The sequence below is a fragment of the Drosophila sulfurigaster genome, chromosome 2R (assembly GCF_023558435.1).
Source record: "Drosophila sulfurigaster albostrigata strain 15112-1811.04 chromosome 2R, ASM2355843v2, whole genome shotgun sequence".
Taxonomy (NCBI): domain Eukaryota; kingdom Metazoa; phylum Arthropoda; class Insecta; order Diptera; family Drosophilidae; genus Drosophila; species Drosophila sulfurigaster.
The window spans coordinates 26,546,550-26,569,780 of record NC_084882.1 but is presented as its reverse complement, the minus strand read 5'-3'; the positions used below and the strand labels follow the sequence as shown (position 1 = coordinate 26,569,780).

The window sequence follows — 23,231 nt, the reverse complement described above, 5'->3', positions numbered from 1 at the left end:
CTTTGTGTACTCCGGCTTTTGTTTATTTAACGCCAATTTACAATTATGACACAAATACGATGTATCATATGTTTATCAACAAGTCGAACTAAATTATATAAGTTCAGCATGCAAAAAACAACGAGGAAAATGTTTCGAGTAGCAATGGGAAAAATATGGCAATTAAATTTAATACGCTACTTGAGCATGCGACTAAAACAGTAATTTTTAGACAACGTTATTTAGCTTAAATAATATGTTATAATATTGTCGTATTAGTTGTGCAATTTGATTATATGTTATTTCAAAAGCTAACAAGGGTCACTCGAAATCAACATTAACACACTGGAGATTAACTCAATCTCGTTAAACTTGAACATTGGCAAATTGATTTGAGTGGATCACGAATACATTCACTGGGGTCATTAATATATTATTGCTGCATCTTAATATCATATAGAGAGTACATTATCTTTCGTTCCGTCTGCTGATTTTACAATGAATTCTAATTAACATTTTCACATGAAATTTGCAAATTTATTTCAAGCGTTTTAATAAAGCGTTGGCAGACAGCTTTGAACTTTACTTTGGCATTTCAAATTTTGGCCAAATATATTAACAATTCAGAGAAGTGATTGATATAAAATCAAATGCGCAACAAAATTTGCTAATTAATTTAGACAATTTGCCAAAGAATTGTTAAAGAAATGCGTATCAAATATCTAATGAAATTTTCAAATATTCAAAATATAATTTAAGGTGTATAATTTATCAAATGATAAATTTATTTTAAGTTAGTATTTTAAAATCTTTCTAGCAAACACTTCAAACTATTTACTATATTCGGAGCTCTTCCGTTTCATATATGAAATATAATATATCGAATAAAAAACATATTTTAAATAATTATTCTAAAGTCTTTTTAGGAAACCCTTCAAACTATTTACTATATTCATAGCTCTTGTGTTTCGATTTTATAATTTTGAATGCAATTTTCATAAATGAAAAGTATAATTCATCAAATAATGAATTTGTTTTAAATAAGTATTCTAAAGTCTTTCTAACAAACTATTTAATATAATATTCGTAGCTTTTCCAAATCGCTTTCATATGTAGAAATTGTAATTTGATGTGTATAATTTATCAAATAACAAACTTATTTTAAATAAGTATTTTAAAGTCTTTCTAGGAAACCCAATCAAACTATTTACTATATTCATAGCTCTTGTGTTTCGCTTTCATAACCCTTAACATTTGTATTTATAGTCGCTTTTGTGAGCTTTATACAATGCGCACTACAAGTTGACCAACAAATTTGTAAAACAGTTTTGGACAATCCTTCAACTCTTGCTGGAAAAACTGTTTACACAGCGTTACGCTCCTTTAAGCACGACATCATCATGGTCAGGGTCAAGAGAGCCAAAAGCGCTGATTCTCTTTCTGTGTGTGTTTGTGTGTGTGTGTGTGCGCGATAAAAACTCGAATGTCCGAGCAACTTTTTTGGCGCCTATGATACAAGAAAAGGATAAAATGGAAACTGTATATAGAGAAAAAGAAGCTGATGCGTCAGTTTAGTCGATGTTGGTTCGTGGCACGCGCGAGAAAATTACATTTAAAGATAAATGAATATAAAATAAAATAAAATAAAAGAAAAACACTCTATATGGTAATGCAGTTGTGGGCCACTCGATTTGCATGGGAATTGTTTCTTATTTAAATACGTAATGAAAGTGCAGACGAAACTGGAAACCGAATTGAATTTGGGGAAGATTGAATGGAATATTGAAAGACACTTCACACACACACGCAAACTCATACACACGCGTCTCAAGGGCACTTCAATTAGAGTCAAGTGGCATGCCGGCAATGTCAGGGCGTGCTTTTAACAGTTAGAAGAATCGTGTGTAGTTGTTAAACTTCGACTAAAGCACTAAGCAATTACTGCTGTGGGAAGCAGCAACAACTACGAACAGCGAAGTAAAGTACAATGCAAGCGCATGCATAAGCATTACATAAGAAAACGGAAAACGAAAAACGAAAAAGGAAAAAATCAAAAACAAAATGCAAAAACAAAAAAGGCAGCGAAGAGTCACGGCAAAGTAAACAAACACAAAAAGCAAACACAATTGGCAAATGCAAAAACCAAATTGCACAAGCAACAAATAAAAAGCAATCAAATCAAATCAAATGAAATCTAAACTGAAACTGAAATTGAAATCAATTGAAGCAGGCGACAAAGTGGAAATAAGAAGAAGAAGAGGAAGAGGGGGGCATATCGGGATATACCCGCTACATACGGTGCGGCTTTTATTCAGCACGGATGCATCGCTGACGGAGGCCGTCAGAATTGTGTCTCGATGAAATGGCACCGTAAACATTGTATTATATTTTCCCTTATTGTTGTCACTTTTTTTGTTTGTTGTTGTTGTTGCTGTTGTTGTTGTTGTTGTTGTTGTCGTTGTTATTGCCGCAGTTACGAAACTTACTGTTGCAATTGCCGCCAGGCTTCGTTGCAATTTCAATTTAGCTCACAATTTATTATTGCACTTTGATTTCTAATATTTGTTTTACGTTTGAAACTATCACAAGTTTGTTGTGTTTGTCATTTTGATTTTTTTTCTATTGTTATTATTATTTATCACTTCACTTTTAATTCCAATTCAATACAGTTTAAACTCTAAAAAGTGGAAAATGATTATTTCTCTTTATCCTTTTTATTGCGGATTAAAATATTAAATATTGACTTTACTTAATATTTATTTGTTTCAAGGTTCACTTCATTAATCCCATTGGAGTCGTAAATAAATTGGCTTACACACGAAATATTTGCTTATATTTATTCATTGTTTTATTTTGCATTATACTCGTAATGAATTTCACTTTACTACGATGATTCTTAATTTATTGTTGTAACTAACTATAATTTGATTTATTTATAATACCCGGATATGGCTTTAAACTTTTTGTTTGTGTGTGTCTGTGATAAAAAACTAATATTTATAAACGAAAAAACCAAAAAAAAACACTGCATGTTATTTGCTCTGACAATAATTCATTTGTTATAGTCGAGCGCCAATTTTCAAGAGATTTATGCACGAGAAAGATATTTGAAAGTCAAACTATTTATTTATATTGCCGCCAGCTGAGAGAATATTTAATAATAAAAATAAATGCCAACAAATAAATAGAAAGAAAGAAACACAAGCGACTCGTCCGAACGAACGTTTCGGTTCGTTTGAGTTGCGAGTTGAATTTTGCCGGTTACAAGAACCGCAAAGCAAGTGAATTAGAAATTATAGTACACTATATAGTAGATACTATATAAGGGCGCCAGCAGCATTAAAACAAATCTGCAGATAAGCTTAAATATTTCCAATATGATTTTGATGTGAGTTGAAAGTACGCTCGATTGTGATGAATAAATGAAAAATAAAAAAAAAATAAACTCGCAATTATCGATACGCATTTAGTTAAATGCTCCCAGAGGCGGCATTTAATGACGAATACAATGTGATTGTTGCTGTGAATGCTGAGGCATTGTTCTGCAGCTAAATCTGTATCTGTATCTGTATCTGTCTGTATCTCATATACGTATATACTCGCTTATATATCTCTCACTCTCTGCTAATTGTCGCGTTAATTCATTTACTTGATTTGAGTTCGAAACCAACAGTTTAAGTATTTGGGACATTGCAAATATACTTTGTGCAAGTGTCTTTATGTAACACTTGTTTATCCAACCGAATATCATTTGCATCGAAAGGATTATAGAACTCTCAGTTAATTGACAGACAGCTAATAAAATTGTTGTATATTGTGTTTAGATGCTTGTGTATTTTTCCCTTCATCATTCAATTAATTTATTTGTTTGTGAGTTTTTGCCTTCAATTGGATGTTGAAATGAAAGAATTCCCCAACTGACGCAATTTCAAGACAATAAATATATCCACTCTATATACATACATATATGTACATATGTAAATTTATTTATGTATAAGCATTTTTATATACCAAATGGAACTTTGTTTTGCTTTTGGCTGGCACGTTTAAGTAACTAATTTATTTATATTTTCTATATGTGCTTTCTGTTTTTGTTTCTGTTTCGTTGGCCAAGCACTTTGCGCACATTAAACAAGTTGCAGAATAAACAAGTTTCTACACACACAAAACACTTCATCTTAGGTGCAGATGCACTCGCATTTGCACAAATTTCAATTAATCAATGTTAATTATAAGGTCGTTTCATTACTTTTTGTTAACAGCTTTCGTTATTATTGTGATTATAATTTGTCGCTTTGTTTTGTTGGATTCGGTTTTGGTTTTGGTTTTGGTAGCTGTCGCTGCCTTCAGCTAAGCGCGCACGCGTTTCAATTGCCGCCAGACAACTGACAAAGGGGATCCCATTCGCTGGTCTCCGATCCGACGACACACAACAAGAGAGAATTGCTCACAGACAACAACGACAACAACAACAACAGCGAACATCGACTACAACAACAACGAACATCGAGGCAACCTGCGCATGCGAAATGAAAGAAATAGCGAAAAAACAGTTTGAACTGTTTCTCTATGAGTATCGAGTGAGTCGCAGTGAAAACATTGAGAGTGCTTGTCAATAGTGAGAGTGTGAGAGAGCGAGACTGAGAGGGAACGAGCAAGAGAGACAGAGAGAGAGTGCAAGTGTCAAAGTGCGCGCAGACTACGCTGCGTATGTGTGATTTAGACGATCGACAACAATTTAGTTAAAAAGCAATACAAAAAAATTAAAAACCATTAACAATGTAAGATCAAAAATAATCAATTACAGTGTTAAATAAATATTACTTAACTTTGTTGAAAATTGCTTATTAAATTATTGATTCTTAACAAGTTTTTAAATAAAGCAATCAAGAAAGCTAGAGTGGAGAGTGTTCGACTATGAGATACCCACTACCCATTTTGAATAAAAGCAAAACAGTGCAGTATTACTCTTAAAATATTCCAAATAATATACCAAAGCCCATATTCGGTATAATGATGAAATACATTCGAATATACCATAGAGGTCAAAATATACCAGACTGTCAGCCAAAGCTATCATCCAATTGCATTCGGCGTAATTTACCATACAAAAGTATTTCTTAAATGTATGTATAATTTTTAAAGAATTTTTCATTCACAAATTCATATAGACAATTTCGTATAAAATCCTAAAAAAAAAAAACTCAATAAGTTAAGTTCAAAAATTAAATACAACTCTCAAATATATGTAAGTGCGTCGCTAAGTTAAGTTAATGTGAATTTTTTTAAGAATTCTTCATTCTTAAATTAAGTGGAAGTTTGCTATAAAATCGAAGGATGATTTATTTTGATTAAGTGTTTCCTTTAAGTTAAAGAATTGTTGAAGAATCTTTATTAATTCATAAAATGATGTGAAAAGTGTGATATTAAAAATCAAATTCAACTTTAAGTGTATCTCTAAGTAAAGCTGATGTGCAAGCTTTAAAGAATTCTTCAATATAAATAATAAAATGCATAAAGTTGAAATTGAACCAGAATTCATATGCTTTGAGACCTCAACAAAAGCTGCTTCTGAAGCCTGCGAGACAACATTGAGCCGACCAATTCATTGCAACTTAATAAACTGCTCTGGCACTAAAATAAATCTCTTCAAATTGAAGCCAAAATTGCAGCTACTTGAATGAGGCTAAACTAGAATTTGCCATAAAAGCACTCTAGCTCAATATTGAGTTGTCAAACACGAGAGTGAGAGAGTGGCTTAGAGAAATGCAAGCCATATGCAAAAGTTGTAATGAAAATTGTGCCATCAATAAAGCCAACAGGGTCAACAGTTGGCAAAGGGAGCGAGGAAGAGTGCGCACAGAGGCAAATCAATTTGATTTCTATAGTATTTTAGTATATAAAATGCTATTTCTGTCAATATGTGCGACAAATTCAATTTGTTGTCGTGTGTAGGCTTTTGTCCTGCCAATGCAAGGCAGCAAAGGGAAGTGAACAAAAATAACAACAAGGAATGCTAAAACTAAAAGCCAATTATCAATTTCTTCTTCGAGGGAGGCGAAGGCAGAGACGGAGGTGGAGGTGGACAACATAGAGCTAGCTCAATATCAATTTCAAAAAGTTACCGGCCAGAAAGCGACCATCAGGCCAAGGCCAACAAAATGCCGTGCAGAACAGAACGTCGAAGCATTCGAGCATATGCAAATGTCGACAGCAGTCAGGCAAACAGCAGTCGGGCCAAAAAGTTCAGTTCATGAAGCATCTATTGTAGCAGCGCAAATGCAGGTTAAAGTTCTTGCCAGCGGCTGTAATATCCGTTTTGCACCCCGCCCACGTCCTTCACTTACACCTCTCTTCGCGCCGCGCCGCTTTTGATTGCATTATGTGTGCACTTTGTACGATTTCATGCAGCTATTAAAGGGAACAAGTGCTAGACTTTAGAGCGGAAATAAAAGCAATGAAAGCTAGGTAAACTGTTTGTGAAAATGATACCCTTCTTTTGCTTGAAGGAAATTATAAATGAAAATATAATTTAGATAAACTGATAGAGTTTTAAATCAGATATCATTGGTCTATACAATGTTATTATCGAAGTAGGAAATAAAAGGAAAAACATTCTTTAAAATTACTTATCATATAAATAAAGAAAGTTAACTTCAGTATTTATACTTCTATACTGTATAAAAAAAATTCTTTGAATAAAAAGACATAATTAGAATAATATGAAAAGAAATTTTACAAGGGACAGATAAAAGTATTCTTTAAGTAGATTAATTTAAGGAACAACAAATTCATTCAATATATGGATAATAATTTTAAAGTGAACGAAAAATGTATTCGCTAATTTCACATTTTTTGTTTAAAGAGACTAATTTATTGAAGAAGATCATAATTTTAATATTTTTAGAGAAAAAGGTATTCAGAAAAACCTAATAAGTCATATTAAATTAACAGCTAAAAGTAAACTAACGGAGTATAAACTATCTTAGTATTTTCCCTTCACGACAAATCAATTCATTTAAAGAATAACCAATATAAAATTTCAAATTTGATATTTTTATATGAGAAATTATTTATTGTAAATCGAATTGAGTCATCAATACCATTTATTAAAGGCTACTTCCTTAGGTTATTTTTCCACAAATTGGCCTAGCAAATGTGACATAAGGAGTGCTCCTAAAAGTAGACAACATAAAGTTAAGCCAAGATCCGCTCTGCATTGAAAGGCTTTAAAGAAAAATGATGCTATTAGAAAATGTATCACATTATCCTACTAGCAGTGGAATTTCAGAACTATAACTTGGCAAAGGCAACTTCAGCGTAGTAAAAGCATAAAGCGTACTATCTTGGCTTTTAAATTTGATACAATTTGCATTGTGGTGCGCACTCGATTCGATTATGTTGGCCAACACAGGCAGCAGGCAGACAGTCATACAGCAGGCGGGGGGGCCAGGATAAGGCGGCAGGGCAAGTCCTCTCAAAGGCCATTAAAAGTCAGAAGAGCGTTGCGAATGACAACGATGATGTCTCGACTATGGCAACGGAAGCGACATTTGCCGAAGCGTTTTCGGTGAATGCCTCTCTCAAGTTTGAGGTAAGTACTACTATAACATAGCATAGTAGTTGCCTGCCTGACTGCCTGCCATTCCCCATTTTCCACTTCCCATTCCCTGAGTTCTCGAGTGTGAAGCTGTTTCTGGCTGTGAGGAGTTCAGGAGTTGCTCGCACAATAAAAGCGATGTTTAAACAGCGATGATGGTCCATGCAAATGGCAGCTCAGCGTCATGCGTCATTTGCACAACGACGACAACAGGACACTGAGCAGGACAAGAGTCAAAGGTCTTGCCGCAAGGACATGCAATCAACGTGAATTGGTTGTCTGTTGCCAGGTGGCCAGGTTGCCAACCTGACTGGTTACCAGTTAAACGCACCGAGGGCCACACACTTACAGCCACAAAGTGCGCTTATTAAAAACGAAAACAACAAAAATCACATTTAACATTACGCATACGCCGTGTGAGACACGTGGTGAAATAAAGCCGTCCCAATTTTGTTTTTTTGCTTGTATTTTTTAAAAATTCAGCAGCTTATGAAATTTCGTTGTCACCGCTGAGACCACAGCTGTTAACAGTCTGTGCTGAAAGTATGCTGTACGCTTATCTCGGCCCTGCAATTAGGTAAATTTTTGTCGACTTTCCCAGCGCTTTCTAATGGCTTCCACTTTATATTTTCATTTTTTTTTTTTTTTCTCTCTTGTGTTTGTGTTGTTGTTGCGCTCCCTCGCCGCCTAATGATGCCTATTAGCGAGAACGGATGTTACACCGTCGAGCGACGAGTTGCACACGGGCAATTATGACTTTTGGGCAGCCTGTTAAGAGCCTTAAGTGCTCCTCTGCTGCTGGGCTTCATTAAATTTAATACTTTAACAGACGATAAGTAAAACGAATGCTACAATCGATTTTATCGCGGAACTATAAACCATAATGGAGTATATAAAAAATGTAGTAGCAAACATTTAAAGAACGATATTTATGATGATAAATTTTTATTTTACATAAAAATTATTATCTTAAAAATGCTTCTTATTTCATTTCATTCCAGTTTAGTTATTTAATGAAAATAAATCTATGATAAAGGTTTATGAGTTTCTTATGTGTTTGATGTTTATTACACCCGCTACTCATATGGTATTATAACTTTGGGCCTGCAGTAAACATATGCATATAACAGGCAGAAGAAGTCATCTCCGACCCCATAAAATATATATTCTTGATTACTGTCTTAGCTGCTTTTAACAGATTGTTTAGTACTCTATAACTACTATAACTAAGTACTATGTCCATTTACCGAATATACACTTTGGTATATTTTAGTATTCTTGCAGTGTATGCATTTGATATATCTTAAGAATAATACCACACTGTTCTGATCCTATTCAAAATGGGTAGCAGGTATTTTACTGTCGAGCACACTGTACTGTTACTTTATTACTTATTTAACTTGAAGATATGTATGATGATAAAATTTTATTTCATATAAAAATTATCTCCCAACTCGTTCCGATCTAGTTTCGTTTCTTAAATAAAAGATACTTATGATTTATGAGTTTCTTATGTGTTTCATTCACTTTTAAGTATAAACTCAAAATATCAAATTAACTCTGGTATATTAATTTTTAATAATTTTCATAAAAGATTAAACTTCTACTATAAATCCTTCCATGCTTTAAATGTATACATGTTCACAAACTTTATATTCTTTAATGTTAAATGTGTCGTCAACAGTTTAATAAAGATTGCACTATTTATAGCCAACTTCCTCGACACAGCAAAGCTGACCCATAAATTTTACGACGCAGCCCATGCCACAGGCAACACCATCGTCGCATACAATTCGGAAACAAAGCAAGTCACACACACACACCCATACAGATACAGTTTCATTTTGTGAATGAGGCGTGTGGGCGTGGCCAACTGACGCTACCCAAAATGACTTCTGACATGCAATCAACAACAGCAGCAGCAACCACAACAATAATAACAACAACAATGGCAAAGGCAAAAACCGCTCAGAAATTACAATTTATTTTGCTATGCTATATTAATAAAACTGCAGCAAATGTTTATTAAAACACTGTTGTTGCAATCAAAGAACAATAATTAAATCTAAACTGCTGTTAAATTTAATTAAAATAAAAAGCTTTGTTGATTACCACGAGTATGAAATAAAACGCAATGTTTAAGAATATGAGTATTTTATAATATGGAGCTAATCCGTTATATCAGAAACTACAATTTATTTTGTGTTAAAATTGCAACATTGTAGTTGCACTAACTAAATCTTAACTGCTGTTAAATTGTAATATAATTATAGCAAAAACAATGTTTATGGCCACAAGCGTCTAATTGGATTTCAACACAATATTTCAAGAAATTATTTTATAACGCAAAGCTAATCTGTAGTATCAAGGTTCCAAAGTGAATAAAAACCAAAAATATAACAAATACACCCAAGCAATTAAAAATTGTTCTACTTTTTGCTCAGTTTTTGGGCGTGTCAGCAATAGGAAATTGTTTTCTATTTCGACAGTCTGTTTATACGAAATGAATGTTTTGCGTGTGGCAGCGTTTGAAGTTTTTCTCTTTGGCTTTTTCTTTTTTTGTTGCCCCACACCGAAGGTCAGTTACTGAATTGTGGCAAACTGTGGCGCCGCTTTGCTTGTACTACATTTAGTTAAGGGATGATTTTTTTTGGGTGTTGGCCCAGTTTTAGCTATTTTCTAGTGGTTTTAATTAGAAACACAATCGGAAGTTGTTTTATGGCATGCTGAGCGCCAATTGCTCGATGGAAAATTTGGAGTTGGGAACGCATTTCGCTCGCTCATAATTAGGTAAACAAAAGGGGGCGATCAGGTTGGCATAATTTTATGTGTGTGTGTGTGTGTTAGCCACAGCATAGTTGCCATGACCTTATCGTTGGAAAAAGGATTTAATGTGCATACATATGGCGGAAAGTTTCGCTTATTTATAGCAGGGGAAAACTTTATGGTTTTTTCTGTTCCTTCTGCTGCTGAATAAATCGTTGGATGCATTTCACTCGACTTGGCTTTTATTAAAACAAAAACGCATTGTTATAACTTTTGCAAAAACATTGAAAAAGGTGGAGGAACACAGCCAAAGGGAAAAGTTTCAAAAGGGACAAAAGAAGCAGTTGAAAATGTAAAATTAAAGTTAAAGCTTACCTCTTCAATGGCTTCGCATTCGAATAGATAAATGTGCAGCAACGGATCCTTGGGATCCTTTAGCAAGTAGACCAAACCAGTGATGGGACCCTGGAATTCCATAAAGTTTTGCGGTTGCTCTGCATCTGCAGCTGCCTGCTGCTGTTGCTGCTGTTGCAACTGATAAGCGGCTGCGGCGCTGGACGAGAGCGAGCCATAGGATGTGGATGTTGTGAGCGTGTGTCGAGTTCCATTTGCGGTTAATGAGTTGCCAGCCGCAGTGCAACCCGATGACGATGATGATGATGCTGACGACGATGACGATGATGAGGACGTTGCACAATTGGAGGAGTGGCCAGCATTTGATTTGAGCTGCATGAAACCATTGCCGACGCTCTTCGCTTGCGGCTTGTGAATGATGCGGCACATGCCAACGATATGCTTTAAGGGATGGCTAAACTGTACCTCAAAGTCCGAGTTATAGGAGTCCAGATTGCCATGTTCGATGCCAACGGATAGCTGCAAGTACAAGAGATTTCAATATATAGAAAATGACTATGACACTTTAGCTTCGACAGGTTTGTTATTAGAGTAGAAACCTTATTACAAAACATACACACCATATACTTAATACACATAAACACAGACATTAAGAAAACACAAATAAGTTCATCAAATACACTACACAATGGACACAGATTCAAACCCCACTTTGCAGTTAACTGTAGTTGAATCCGATCCCGATGCCAAGTCCATTGGGTCAGTAGCTAAACCCTCGGAGCTTATCGAGCAGTCAGCCGATGCAGTTAATACAGTTGATGGTCCCACTGAGGATGAGCCAATTGATACCGAGGAGGAGGCTGCAGCGAAAGCGGCTGCTCGGAAAGCTCGACTGAAACAAGCGCGTTCTATACGATTCACAATTGGCGACAGTCAGTCGGATATTCACGACAAGATACCAGAAAAGGAAAAGAAGACATCATTTCTGCCACTCGACGAGCAAAGCGACGATGCGATCTCAACAGCCATTTCAACGCCCACTCGATATGTTGGTGAAGACTCTTTCGAGGTGGAAGAACTAACGCTACCTGAATTGGAAATTGAAGAGGATGTCGATAAGCTATTAGGCCTGGGGACAGAGGAAGACGATGGAACGGAGGAAGAGCGCGGCTCAATAAAGGGTGGCGATTCCATAAATGCAAAGAAATATTTTCTCGAAAATTTCGAGATACCCGGCTTGGAAGATATCTCTGACGATGATATCGAATCTATAACTGAACGTTTGAAATCACTGATCTCCGAGGAGCGTTCTTCATCGCACGTCGGCGAAGATGTTGGTAAATTTGTCGATCCCCTGACGGGAGAAAGCATCTCGTCAAGCTCATCGAGCAGCAGCAGCGTGCCTGTGGTCATGAGCAGCATATCAAGTTCGAGTGGCGATGCGTTTGAGTTGAAAAGTATGCAGGACTTTAAAATGGATGCAGCGAAGGCAGAAGATGAGGACGATCTATATAGGAAATTCAAATCGAGTTTCGTTGCTTCAGTGGAACCAGTTGAGATTGCAGATTTTGGGCTAATTAAAGCGAAAATGCTGATTACTCAAGTTGCAGCCGATTTTCTCAACGATCTGATCAAAAATGTGGTCATCACTGCCGAGCAGATCCGAGAGGATTTAAAGTTTAACAGAAACATTAACAAATTGAAGCTGCACAGCCACTTGTCAGATGTAGTTAGGAAATACACAATCGAAAAAGACATCAACGCCTATCTGAACTCAAGAATGTCCGAGTATCATAAGAGAGCGAAAAATTTACGCGTCTTCATGAAACTCCCACTTGAATTGCATGAAAAAGAACGTGAACGTTATTATGAAGCTATAACTAAATTGGATTTCAATTTAAGCGTTATGGCCGAGGCGAAGAAAAAGTCTTCATATCTTTTACCGAGTGTCATGATGGATCTGTCATATTTCGAAAGTATTTGCCGACACTCTGAACAAGTGCTCAACGACAGGATGCTCAATACATTAAGTCGGAATTCCGAATACCTTAGGAAAGTAACGGAACGCGAACTTCGACTGATGAGTCAAAAGCGCAATGAGATTAGCGATATTCGTCTCTCTCTATTGACAAGAACACACACATTAGGCCGTATTACTGATGTAAATATTTGAGTATATATGTATAACTATTCAATGTTAATTATTTGCTTATTTGCTTTACAGAAAATTCATAAACTGGAACAAATCAATGAGGATATATCAATGGATGACTTTATTACGCTTCAAAATCAGGTGGCAGCATTGAATAAAAAAATCGAAGGTATGTTTTAAGATGTTTGGTTAAATTTATTTTCTAATTCCTATGCTTCAGAGCGTAATCTGGATTTGAAAAAGGCTCGCGGCATCTATCATTCAGCTTTACATATGGCCCAACACAATCGTGAGAAAATTCAGTCACTGACCAGCAAGCTTATATCGCGTAAAGCTCATTTGACTCGGGTGCAAGATCGGCAGAGAGTTTTACGCGAAAAACTCTATGTTGGGAAAATGGAACGTCAGCGTATACGAAAAATAAATTCCGATCTTACCTATCAAGGCGGCCTTCTAGCTTTGCCATCGCTCATGTACGATTACGATGAGACGATGGAGAGGATAGAAGTTCGGCAAGCTAAAGTGGATGAATTAAAAGAGATGCATACACGTATTAGCAATCGTATCGCTGAATTTGAGTTAATTGCTGGGAAAGCAAATTCCATTTCCACCGTAGTCTAATAAAATCCCATTCTACTTGATTCCACTTCAATTTGATGGATGTACTTCTGGCATAAGCTTGTGATACAACCACACGACACATTTCCATTGATATTAATAAAGAAATGTATACGAATTTAATTCATAACTGCTTTTATTTCTGTAACTGAACTTAAAGAGAGCGCTTAACAGACTCTTGTCCTGTTAGCATTTTGTGACCATGTTATTTAACAGAGCACTGTTAAAACTGTGTCGTCAACAGAGCTCTTGGCAGTGTCGGACTTTTTACTTTGTATTAAAAAAGTTTCCAACTCAATAACAATTTACATTTGATTTCAGTGTTAGTAATGATTTAACTTACACCATAATATAATACAAAACGGAAAAAACATAAAAACATTATAAACAAAAAAAAAACATTTTTTAAAAAAAAAAAAAAAAAAATAACATTTTTATTAATGGCCAGTGAGTCAGAAAGCATAACCATTGGATCTCTTCACGTGGTGGATCCTGATGAAACGATCGCTGACGAAAAGTCTCCGAAGAAAACTGTTTCCAACGAGTATGATGAACTGCTTAAAGAGGAAGATAACATATCAGACGATGTTCAGAGCGAAGAACCTCAACAAGAGACTAAGTCTCAAATCGCCTTACTTTCAGCGATAATGGGAGATAACCAAGCACCTGAAGGCGAAATATCAGAGGAAGTAAATGATGAGAAGCTTAAAGTAAAAAAACCAGAAGAAAGCCGTGAAGCAAAGAGAGAACGGTTGAAGAATGCGCGAAATATACGCTTTGTAGTTGACGAGCCGACTGTTCCGATTGGTAGCCCAGTGGGTTGTTTAAGTCAGGAAGAAACAACCGCTATTTCTACTCCCACACGAGCGTCGATTGCAAATGACTTTGAAATAAGAACTGATCAAGGCGAAGAGGTAGACGACGAACCAGCGGAGACCGAAAGCGATGCAGATGAAATGGAGGAAGGGACAGTTGATGAACTTTTAAATATGGATAAAGATGACGATGAAGAGGAGGATATTGAAGATCGTATAATAAAACCATCTCGGCAAGTTGATTCTGTGCAGGCAAAGAAGATTTTCTTAGATGACTTCGAGATCCCCTCAGTCTCAGATATATCCGAGGACTTCGATGACCTTCGGTCCCCTACTGTGAAATCAAAAGAATCGACAGTATCGATGCTGCCCGTTGCCAAGGAGGACAAAGGTAGATTTGTAGATCCACTCACTGGGTTGAGCGTGACAAGTAGCTCATCATCATCGACAACGGAAAGTTCTGAAGCATCCGAAGAGGACTTTGCTCAGTTGGCCCCCATAGATGAGAAGGATCGTCTAGATAAATTTGATGAATTGGCCGCGATCAAAACAACAATAATTATTGCTCCCGACAATGACGATGTCTTTGGGAAATTTACCAGAGAGTTTCTAACTCCCACGATAGCATTCGATCAAAATGAATATGAGGAAAAACTGAGACAACGCCAACAAACATTGAAAATAACATTGGATTTCATGGACGACCTCATCTACATGGTGGTCAAGGAGGTAGAAGACGAGAAACGGGAAAGTAGATTTAAACATCAATTGGATAAGCGCAAATTAATTCTTAAGTTAATCGAGGCCCGAGACTCGTATCTCTATGAACGTGATGTCAACACGTTTCTCAATGCCCGAATGTGCGATTATTACAAACGTGGTCGAAATACTCGACCATTTGTGACACTGCCAAAATCCACGGAGGCTATAGAATATACCCGCTATAAACAAGCTCTCTTTACCTATGATTATCACATCAATGCGATGGCCAAGACAAAGACAAAAACCTCTTATCTCTTAGGCAGCGTCATGATGGATCTTTCGTACATTGATAACATTGGCAGACAGTCTGAGGAACATCTGGAGCTGGTGATGCTCAGCCTTCTTGGCAAGAGGTCCGATTATCTCTACCGAGTAACGGAACGCGAACTCAAATTGATGAGAGAGAAGCGCAATGAACTCAGCGACGCGCGACGCTTTCTCATTACCAGGAAACACACGCTGGGACGAATAAAGGAAGTAAGTCGATATCCTATTTATTGAATTATTGTTTCTGTTATTTCTGTTTCTTATGCAGAAACTAGCGAAACTGGAAAAGATCAATGATGAACTTGTGATGGATGATTTTATCAGCATTCAGAATCAAGTGACTGCCATAAACAAAAAGATTGAAGGTAAGGGCAAAGTTTAAAATTAACATAACCTACTTCATTCTGTATTCCCCATAGAACGTAATGTTGAGTTAAAAAAAGCTGCGGTTTACCTATCATAGCGAATTGCATATAGCTCAGCATAATCGGGAGAGATCCATCGCCATGGCCACCAAACTGAAAGAGCACAGTCACAAATTGAGCAAGAAACTCGAGATTCAACGAAGTCTGCGTGAACGTCTCTACAATGCCAAGATGGAGCGATCACGTCTGCGTAAACGGCACGTGGATCTCACCTATCAGGGCGGTCTTCTAGCGATGCCTGCCCTAATGCATGACTACGATGAGACCGTGGAGAAGGTGAGAGCTAAGCAGGCTTTAGTTCAAGAAATGAAGGAAACTATTGCACGACTCACGCAACGCATTGCCGATTATAACACACATTGTCTCTGATATGTTTGTTTAAAGCTCAAATTTTAGTACGTGTATCTGTAAATAGTAAATCGGTATCTTTTATTTGTCTGCTTTCTGCATTCAGTCCTAACTCGACTCGTTTAATCCTTTGCATTTACAGTAGGCTACGCAGCATAATACCCGGAGCATATTCCTCCCCCTCCCATCTCCTCCCCTCCCCAACCCTTTCCGATGTCGTTTCGTTTCCACTAGGCGAAGCAGATTAACAGTATTAAATTCTTTTAATCAGTTTACTTGCATGCACAAGTACAAAAGCGGTTCGCTTAGAGACAGAGAGACTGAGAGGACGTCGGTCGGACAGAAAGGAAAGACAGAACGAGCACAAGCAGAGACTGACAGCAGCCTGACAACATTGCAAACATGGCGGCTGCTCCATTTCCGGCGTCCTCATCACAGTCATCCACATCCACATCGTCATCGTCATCGTCAACGGCTGCGTCAACATGTGCCGCCATTCTCAATGCTCGTTGCTTTTTTTGTTCTTGGCCCCTTTTAATACCCTGCAGTCATAAACTACACAAAATGGGGTATTAAACATAATAAGGACTTCAAACTGTGCTTTTAACCTTACAAACTAAAATTCGAAAAGTGTATTATGAAAAGATAATATCTTTAATTTTCTAAAACATGATTTGTGTTCAATATTTTCAAAATTGAATAGGAGCAACAACATCCCCGGTTAAGTCTTTTAACCTATCTAGTACATGTAACATGTTTTATGCACACTTTTTATTATATGTCGGGGTAGCTAGGGAGTGTCAATGTGCCAGGAAGGAGGAGGAAGGAGGACGAAGAGGAGTAGGGGAGCTTGTTGAATGGGTGTGCCGATGTTGTGGCTGGCGTCGACTGTAGTTGACAGAAAGCAGGTCGCCCCATTTGAGGCGTCGGTTAGGTTTTTTGTGCGCTATCAAAAGGTTTTTGTTTTTGCTCTAAAATAAAAGGGAAGCAAATGAAATTTATGTTCAGTTAGTTAAGCAGACGCTACTTTAGTTCAGGGTGTGTTCCAGGAAAACGTAAATATAGTCAACCCAACGAGTCAAGTTAACGGAAATGAAAACTTGCGGCAAACAGTTTCAACTCCTGACGTAAAAATAAATATATTTAAGAATGAGCTATGGGTTTGCTTTCATCCTGCTGATAATTACTTGCCTTGAATCAATACAATAAGCAGAGTTCCCATTGCTCTTTTCCTTCCAATAATTTTTTGCAAGTTTAATTGGCACATTTCTCTTGCACTTTACGATGTAGCAAAGCGTTTATAACGTGCACAAATAATCTATATAATGCTCGCACATATCAGGCCACAATATAAACTTTCATTTCACTAATTGAGGCACACAACGTAAACAAGGCTGAAAATATCCTGTAAGGCGGCAGCTTGAGCAACTTGAGACGGCTTCCGGTTCAAAGGATGTCGGAGGATATGCGCAGGCGACGCAGCTTAAAATTAAAACTTTTTCGACAAATTGAATTAAAATAAGTGTTAAAGCATGAAAGTGCTCGACTGGAAGTTGCCCTATGGCAATAAATCTCATGAAATATTCAGAACAAAGACGAAAGATAATTCTTGTTAAAAATGCAAGAGCAAAAAGTTATTGAACAATGCAGGGTATACGCAACAAGAGTGTTGCCATTCAGATGCCATTTCCAACGGAGGCGACAGCTCGTGAACACTACTTAAATGCACTACGAAGTGGAAAAGTGAAGTTGCGTAAGAGGAAAAAAACTTTGTAATTAATAACATTTTAGTAAGAGCAGAAAATGTAGAAGAAAAAAGCAAGAGTTGAGCAAGCCAACGACAGGATGAAAGAGCGCCTAATGAGGCTACCTGGCGGGCGGTAATCATTAGGGATGCCACCTTGGCTCGGCTTCGCTTGGCTTAAGCACAACTCACCTTTGGCATTTGAAATTAATTTTCAAATGGCAATGTTCCAACGAGATTTTAGCACACTGTCTGATGATATTTCTATTGCCGCTGGCCAGGATAGCAACCTGCCCCGAGTCCGCCCACGCTCTCCTCGTCGTTGCGCATGCCAATTTTCAATTAATTTGCGATTTCCACTCGAAGAGGAATTGTGAGAATCGCAGAGAGAGGCGGACGGTCCAAAACGAAATGAGGTAAATTGTGCGCCGAGTGCGAGAGATTGATTTAACTGTTGTTTCGCGTTTGACATTGACACACAGCAAATCCAATTATGCCCCCAGACCAATTGACAATTGCCAATTGCCAATTACGAGTTGCCAATTTGTTAAACTTCTGTTTTGTAATGCAATCAGTGAGTGAACAAAGCGATTTGGGATTTCAAACGCGTTCGAACGGAATGAAGAACATCTGATTAGCATGTTTAAGAATGCGAAAAATGTTTAGAATACTAAACTCAAAATATAGTATAGAGAGTGGAAGCATTTTTTATTAAGCTTAGCGAGGTTGAGGCAAATTGAAAGTGAATTATATAACACAAGTAATTGAAGAGAGTAATTAAATAAATAATCCTCATACTGTATAGCGAGATTTTGTTACCCAGTTTCTACAGATTCTACAGTTAACGAACATAAAGACAATACTTTTCACGAATTCATTTTGAAATATTCAGATTTTGTAATGAATGAATTATGAATTGTAGCTGATGCTTGTCTGCAAGGATTAATACCAAGTCCGGCAGAAGATGATAATTACAGTTGTATCCGATTTTGACATTATATCATACATCTCGCATAATATTTATGGCAGCTGCAATGGCTGTAGACATTTCTGACCCTTTTGGCCCCATTTTCCAAGCAGCAGCAGTTAATGCAAATTATATGGCTACACTGCTGACAACAGAGCAACAACAATAGCAACAGCATTGTAATGAGCAATTGTAGACAATTTATTGGGCAACAACAACAAAAACAAATCAAATTGCATGCATAACAAGAACGGCAAACGTCAGCTGGCGCACATGAAAACGTAATGAAGAAACAGTTAAAATGTATAAATCACTGAGCAATAACACGCGACGATGACGACGACGACGCGTCGTGATTCTAATTCGAGATGTGCGCGTGACACGCACGCCGTGAAACCTTCGCTTTAAATTGCAAAGCTTAAATTACCATTGATTGCTTTCTCTACAACTTTTAGCATTTTATTCATATAACTGGTATGTAAATGCAGAAAATTTGTAAAGTACAAAACGTTAAATGTTAAGAATTTCAACAATTATTTACACTTTTAGTATTTTTATTAATATGTAGTATTTTTTTTATTTATTTGTACATATATTTTTGTATATATATATACATTTTTTTACCAAAAAGAAAGATTTTAAATTTTAAGTATTTTAATAATTAGTATTTTCCTTTATACACTTAGTATGTTTATATATATTGCGTATTTAGTATTTGTTATTTGTATATTTTTATATTATTTGATTCAAGAAGAACAAAAACCACAAATTTGCAGTCAAATTGTAAAATAGTCAAACAATTTTGACCGAAAAGTATTTTAATTTAGCATATATATGTATTTAGTATTTTTATATTTCATATTTTTCTTTGTATATTTAGTATTTCCCCATCTCTTGTTTCAAATCAAGCAAAAAACTCGAACAATAGGCAGCAATTTGCTTAGGGGGATTGTTTTCACATGGCGCTAACTGCACTTCAATGTGTGTGTGAGTGAGTGGCAACAATAATAGCTGAGAAAATAGAACGTAAAGCAAACAAAACAGACATAAACCGAGTTTCCTTTAACTTGACGTCAACTAGAGTTGAAGAAAAAAGGGAAAATACGCCTAAGGGGAATGAAAAGAATGGGAAAACAAGTTAATGGAGGCAGAACGGTGCGACAACGAAAAAAGGTGTCAATGGTTGGTGCGAAAATATAATTATTACACATACGCAATGTAAGCCAACTTTGTGTGTACAGAAAGGGAACAAAATCAAAACAATAAAATGAATAAGTAGGACAAGATACCCTGTAATTAGCAGTGTGATAGGTGATAAACACACTACTCTCAGTGCTCTCGCTTTAATACCCAAACTCCGCAGTTGACAACAGGACTCAACATGCGTCCGCTTGTGGCACACACTACTGGATGCCAAGCATGTCAAGTGAGTGGAGACGACTGCGATGGTGGCATGTGGCAGTTGACAAGTGGCAAGCAAATCCAGAAATCAAGCGACCACAGTATGATGGTGTGTGCCTATATATGAGTGCGTATGTGTGTGCGGGTGTGTGTGTGTGTGTGCAACATCAAATGCAAAACGTCAGCCAAATGGAATCGAGTGGGAACCCAACCAAAACAGCGCGACGGGGACACACAGCGAAACGTAACTCATACGCCGCGTAAGCCCAAGCAGCGAGCAGCGAGCACCGAGAGTCCTCCACTCGCTGCGATGGCGATGGCGAAGTGTGAAACCATTTACGACACTGCAACGAGGCGAGAAGTAGGAGCAAACAGAAACAGAGATGGAGAGCTGGAGAGGAGTGCGGGGGCAGCTCAAGTGACTCGACCCACACCAGAAGCGGATTAGCGCTGGGACTTGAGTGACTTCCCAGCCAGCAAACCAGCACAAAAATCGAAATAAAAATGTAAAGCGAAAAAAAGAACAGAACAGCACACACTCTCTGAGTGTGTGTGTGTGTGTTGTGCTGGCAAATGAAACAAGCGGCCTATTGATTTTTCTTCAGCTCGCTCAAATCAACTTTCCGCCGCGTCGTTGTGACGTCAATGAAAAGCATGCCACAAAGCCAAAGCTGCTGCCTCTGCTTGGGATGCGTGTGGCAAATGGAAGACAGAAGCGGAGGTAAATACCTGTCACTGCTTCCTCTTTCTCTTTCTCTTTCGCTCATCCTCTTATCATAAACAAAAAACTGAAGAAATTTGAGCATAATAAATGATCTGGCTCGTTAAAAATATATTTTTTTTTATGGCAGATTGTGAGATACTGCCAATAAATGTTCTTGTTGCTCTTGTTTACTGCCTGATTTGTATCAAATATTCTGACTTGAAATTGATTTTATAAAAGTAAAAACAATTGAAATTGAAGAAAATACCAATTAATTTCATTTTGCTGTACCAACTAATGTTCTTACTTGAACGAAAATATTAGTTTGGATAAGAAGACAAATAATGTAACAAGTAATACTTTTTTAATCTCTTCCAATTAGTTTCGTTTTGATGTACGAAATAATTGTTTTTCGTATACTAAAATCTTGTTTAATTTATTTTAAATCTGAGCCAATAAAATAGTTCTACAAAAAAGGGAAAAAGATTATAAAAGTAAAAACTTTTATGATTGTAGAAAATTCCAATTATTTTAAAAAAATAAATAATGTACAAAATAATGTTTTCTTGTAAGTTTGAAATACATTAAATCTGAGCCAACAAAATGATTATATAAAACAGAAATTTTTAAAATTATTATATTAGTATAGCATATATACAAGATTCTTTAATTTAAGTCGCTTCATAATTTAAAAACCAAATCAAGTTCTGAGCAACGCTGCACAATCAAGTTTACACGCATTTTGTATTCAATAAAGTTAGCGATATCATTTTTGCAATAGCGAGTTATTTGCTTATAAATCAGAAACAATAAAATTGTTAATTAAAGATCGTTAGCAAACGCTTTATAGATGGCGTGTAATAAAGATCTTGACATGTGTGCATAGCTTCAAGTTATTGACCCATGCATTATATACAAAGTGAATTGATGGAATGCCATCAATTTTGTTGCACTAATTGCTTACCAATATGTAAAGCAAATATTTATAAAAGTTCACACACGCAACACACACACAGACACACAGACAGACAGACACACACACACACTCATACTGAGTAAATTCTTTTGGGGTAAAAGTTTGTTTGCTTGGTTATTGAAGCGTCACAAAAGTTGACATAAAACTTTGATGAGAAGGCGCATCAATTTGCCAAAGTGGGCGTGGCATGTATCGCACTTGAGCGTCTGACAGACAGGCAAAAGGCAGCTTGTTATAATTTTCATGCGCTATTTAACATAATAAAGCAATAAGCCGCCACAGCATTTGTCAGAGATATGAAGAGCTTGGGCAAACATTTGTGTCTCTGTTTCCATTTCTTTCGCTTTTCCTATTTTATATAATATCTCGTTCTCATTCTTGCTCTATCTGTCTCTGTCTCTGTCTCACTTGCTCGTGCGTGTTTGTTTTGTGTCAATTTACAGTGGCAATGACGTTGAGCAGCGGGGTCAGCGGCGGGGTATGAAATAATAAACAAAAGTGCAGGCTTTAGTAAATATTTATACAAGAAAATATGCATCAAATTATGGTCTGGTCGTTGGGTCTGTAGTGTCTGGTTTACCATCGTGACAAGAGCAGAGTATAGGATGGAGAGGAGTGGAGGGAAAGTAGTGAAAAGCAAAGAGAGAGTTTCAGTCCGAGTGTACGCTTTGTGTGTGTGCGTGTGTGCGTTTGTTGTGCATGCATAATTTGCCTGGGAATATGAGCGAAAATGCTGTGAAAAAATATGCAAAGAAATAACTGAGAAATGATCTACTTAGCAGCCAGCTGTGATGTAGAGCTCAAGCTGGCAAAGAGAGCAAAGATTACTGTCTACATTTTAGAAATAGAAAAATAAATAAAGCTACCAACTGTAATATTAAATATTTTAAACTAGAAAAATCACATTTTTGAGAAAACAATCCAATTTTTAAAATTTGAAAGCATCATAAATTAAGTTTTTATAATGGAAATAATTTTACTCAAATTACAAATCATTTCAACTGCCAATTCAGTAGCATAAAGTGCGCTGCCATTTTAAGTGCAACACTGCGTATACTTAATCTACAATAAATGAACAAATAAACATGTAATATAAACAGTATTATTATTATTACACCCACAACAGCTGCTACTTGTTGCAGCACTGTTAATGCTTAAGAAATTAACCAAGCACAAGCATCAGTCAACAGGAGTTAATCAAAATCTTTTGATGGCCTCAGGAGCAAACAAGAGCAACAACAATTTCGCATAATTCTCCATTTAAGAGAGACCGCAAAGCTGCGGCTGGATCAGGTGAAACCAACTGCTGCTGGCTGCATGCCACACCAGATTGTTGCGGCTCCCATTTTATAAA

At 36.7% G+C, this 23,231-nt stretch overlaps 3 protein-coding genes across 8 annotated transcripts in view; 2 read left to right on the top strand and 1 right to left on the bottom strand.

Moving 5' to 3' along the window:
• The window catches only part of LOC133837790 (TBC1 domain family member 4), a 36,695-nt gene that overhangs the window by 9,619 nt on the left and 3,845 nt on the right, over positions 1-23,231 (bottom strand). For 2 of the 6 annotated variants that reach the window (XM_062268663.1, XM_062268664.1), the window contains one exon: positions 10,721-11,218. In XM_062268663.1, coding sequence (XP_062124647.1) covers positions 10,721-11,218 — 498 coding nt within the window. Of the gene's footprint in view, positions 1-2,276; positions 2,657-4,228; positions 4,369-10,720; positions 11,219-23,231 lie in introns of those variants that run through there. The other 4 variants (XM_062268665.1, XM_062268669.1, XM_062268666.1 and 1 more) reach the window with 4 other exon arrangements.
• On the top strand, positions 11,283-13,961 carry LOC133837801 (uncharacterized). Its single transcript, XM_062268688.1, has 3 exons — positions 11,283-12,860; positions 12,924-13,020; positions 13,072-13,961. Exons 1-3 carry the CDS (start codon positions 11,388-11,390, stop codon positions 13,470-13,472), a joined length of 1,971 nt encoding a protein of 656 aa, XP_062124672.1. The 5' UTR covers positions 11,283-11,387; the 3' UTR covers positions 13,473-13,961.
• LOC133837798 (uncharacterized) lies at positions 13,819-16,198 on the top strand. The gene is given in 4 exon segments (XM_062268686.1): positions 13,819-15,523; positions 15,582-15,678; positions 15,733-15,758; positions 15,760-16,198. Coding segments are annotated over 4 exon segments (2,085 nt in total). The 5' UTR covers positions 13,819-13,909; the 3' UTR covers positions 16,108-16,198.

Bases quoted from the DNA above. Each gene is read 5' to 3' on its own strand.
- LOC133837801 (XM_062268688.1), top strand. From the start codon at position 11,388: ATGGACACAGATTCAAACCCCACTTTGCAGTTAACTGTAGTTGAATCC. The intron at 12,861-12,923 runs GTAAATATTTGA...TTTGCTTTACAG, and splicing joins CATTAGGCCGTATTACTGAT to AAAATTCATAAACTGGAACA. The intron at 13,021-13,071 runs GTATGTTTTAAG...CCTATGCTTCAG, and splicing joins ATTGAATAAAAAAATCGAAG to AGCGTAATCTGGATTTGAAA.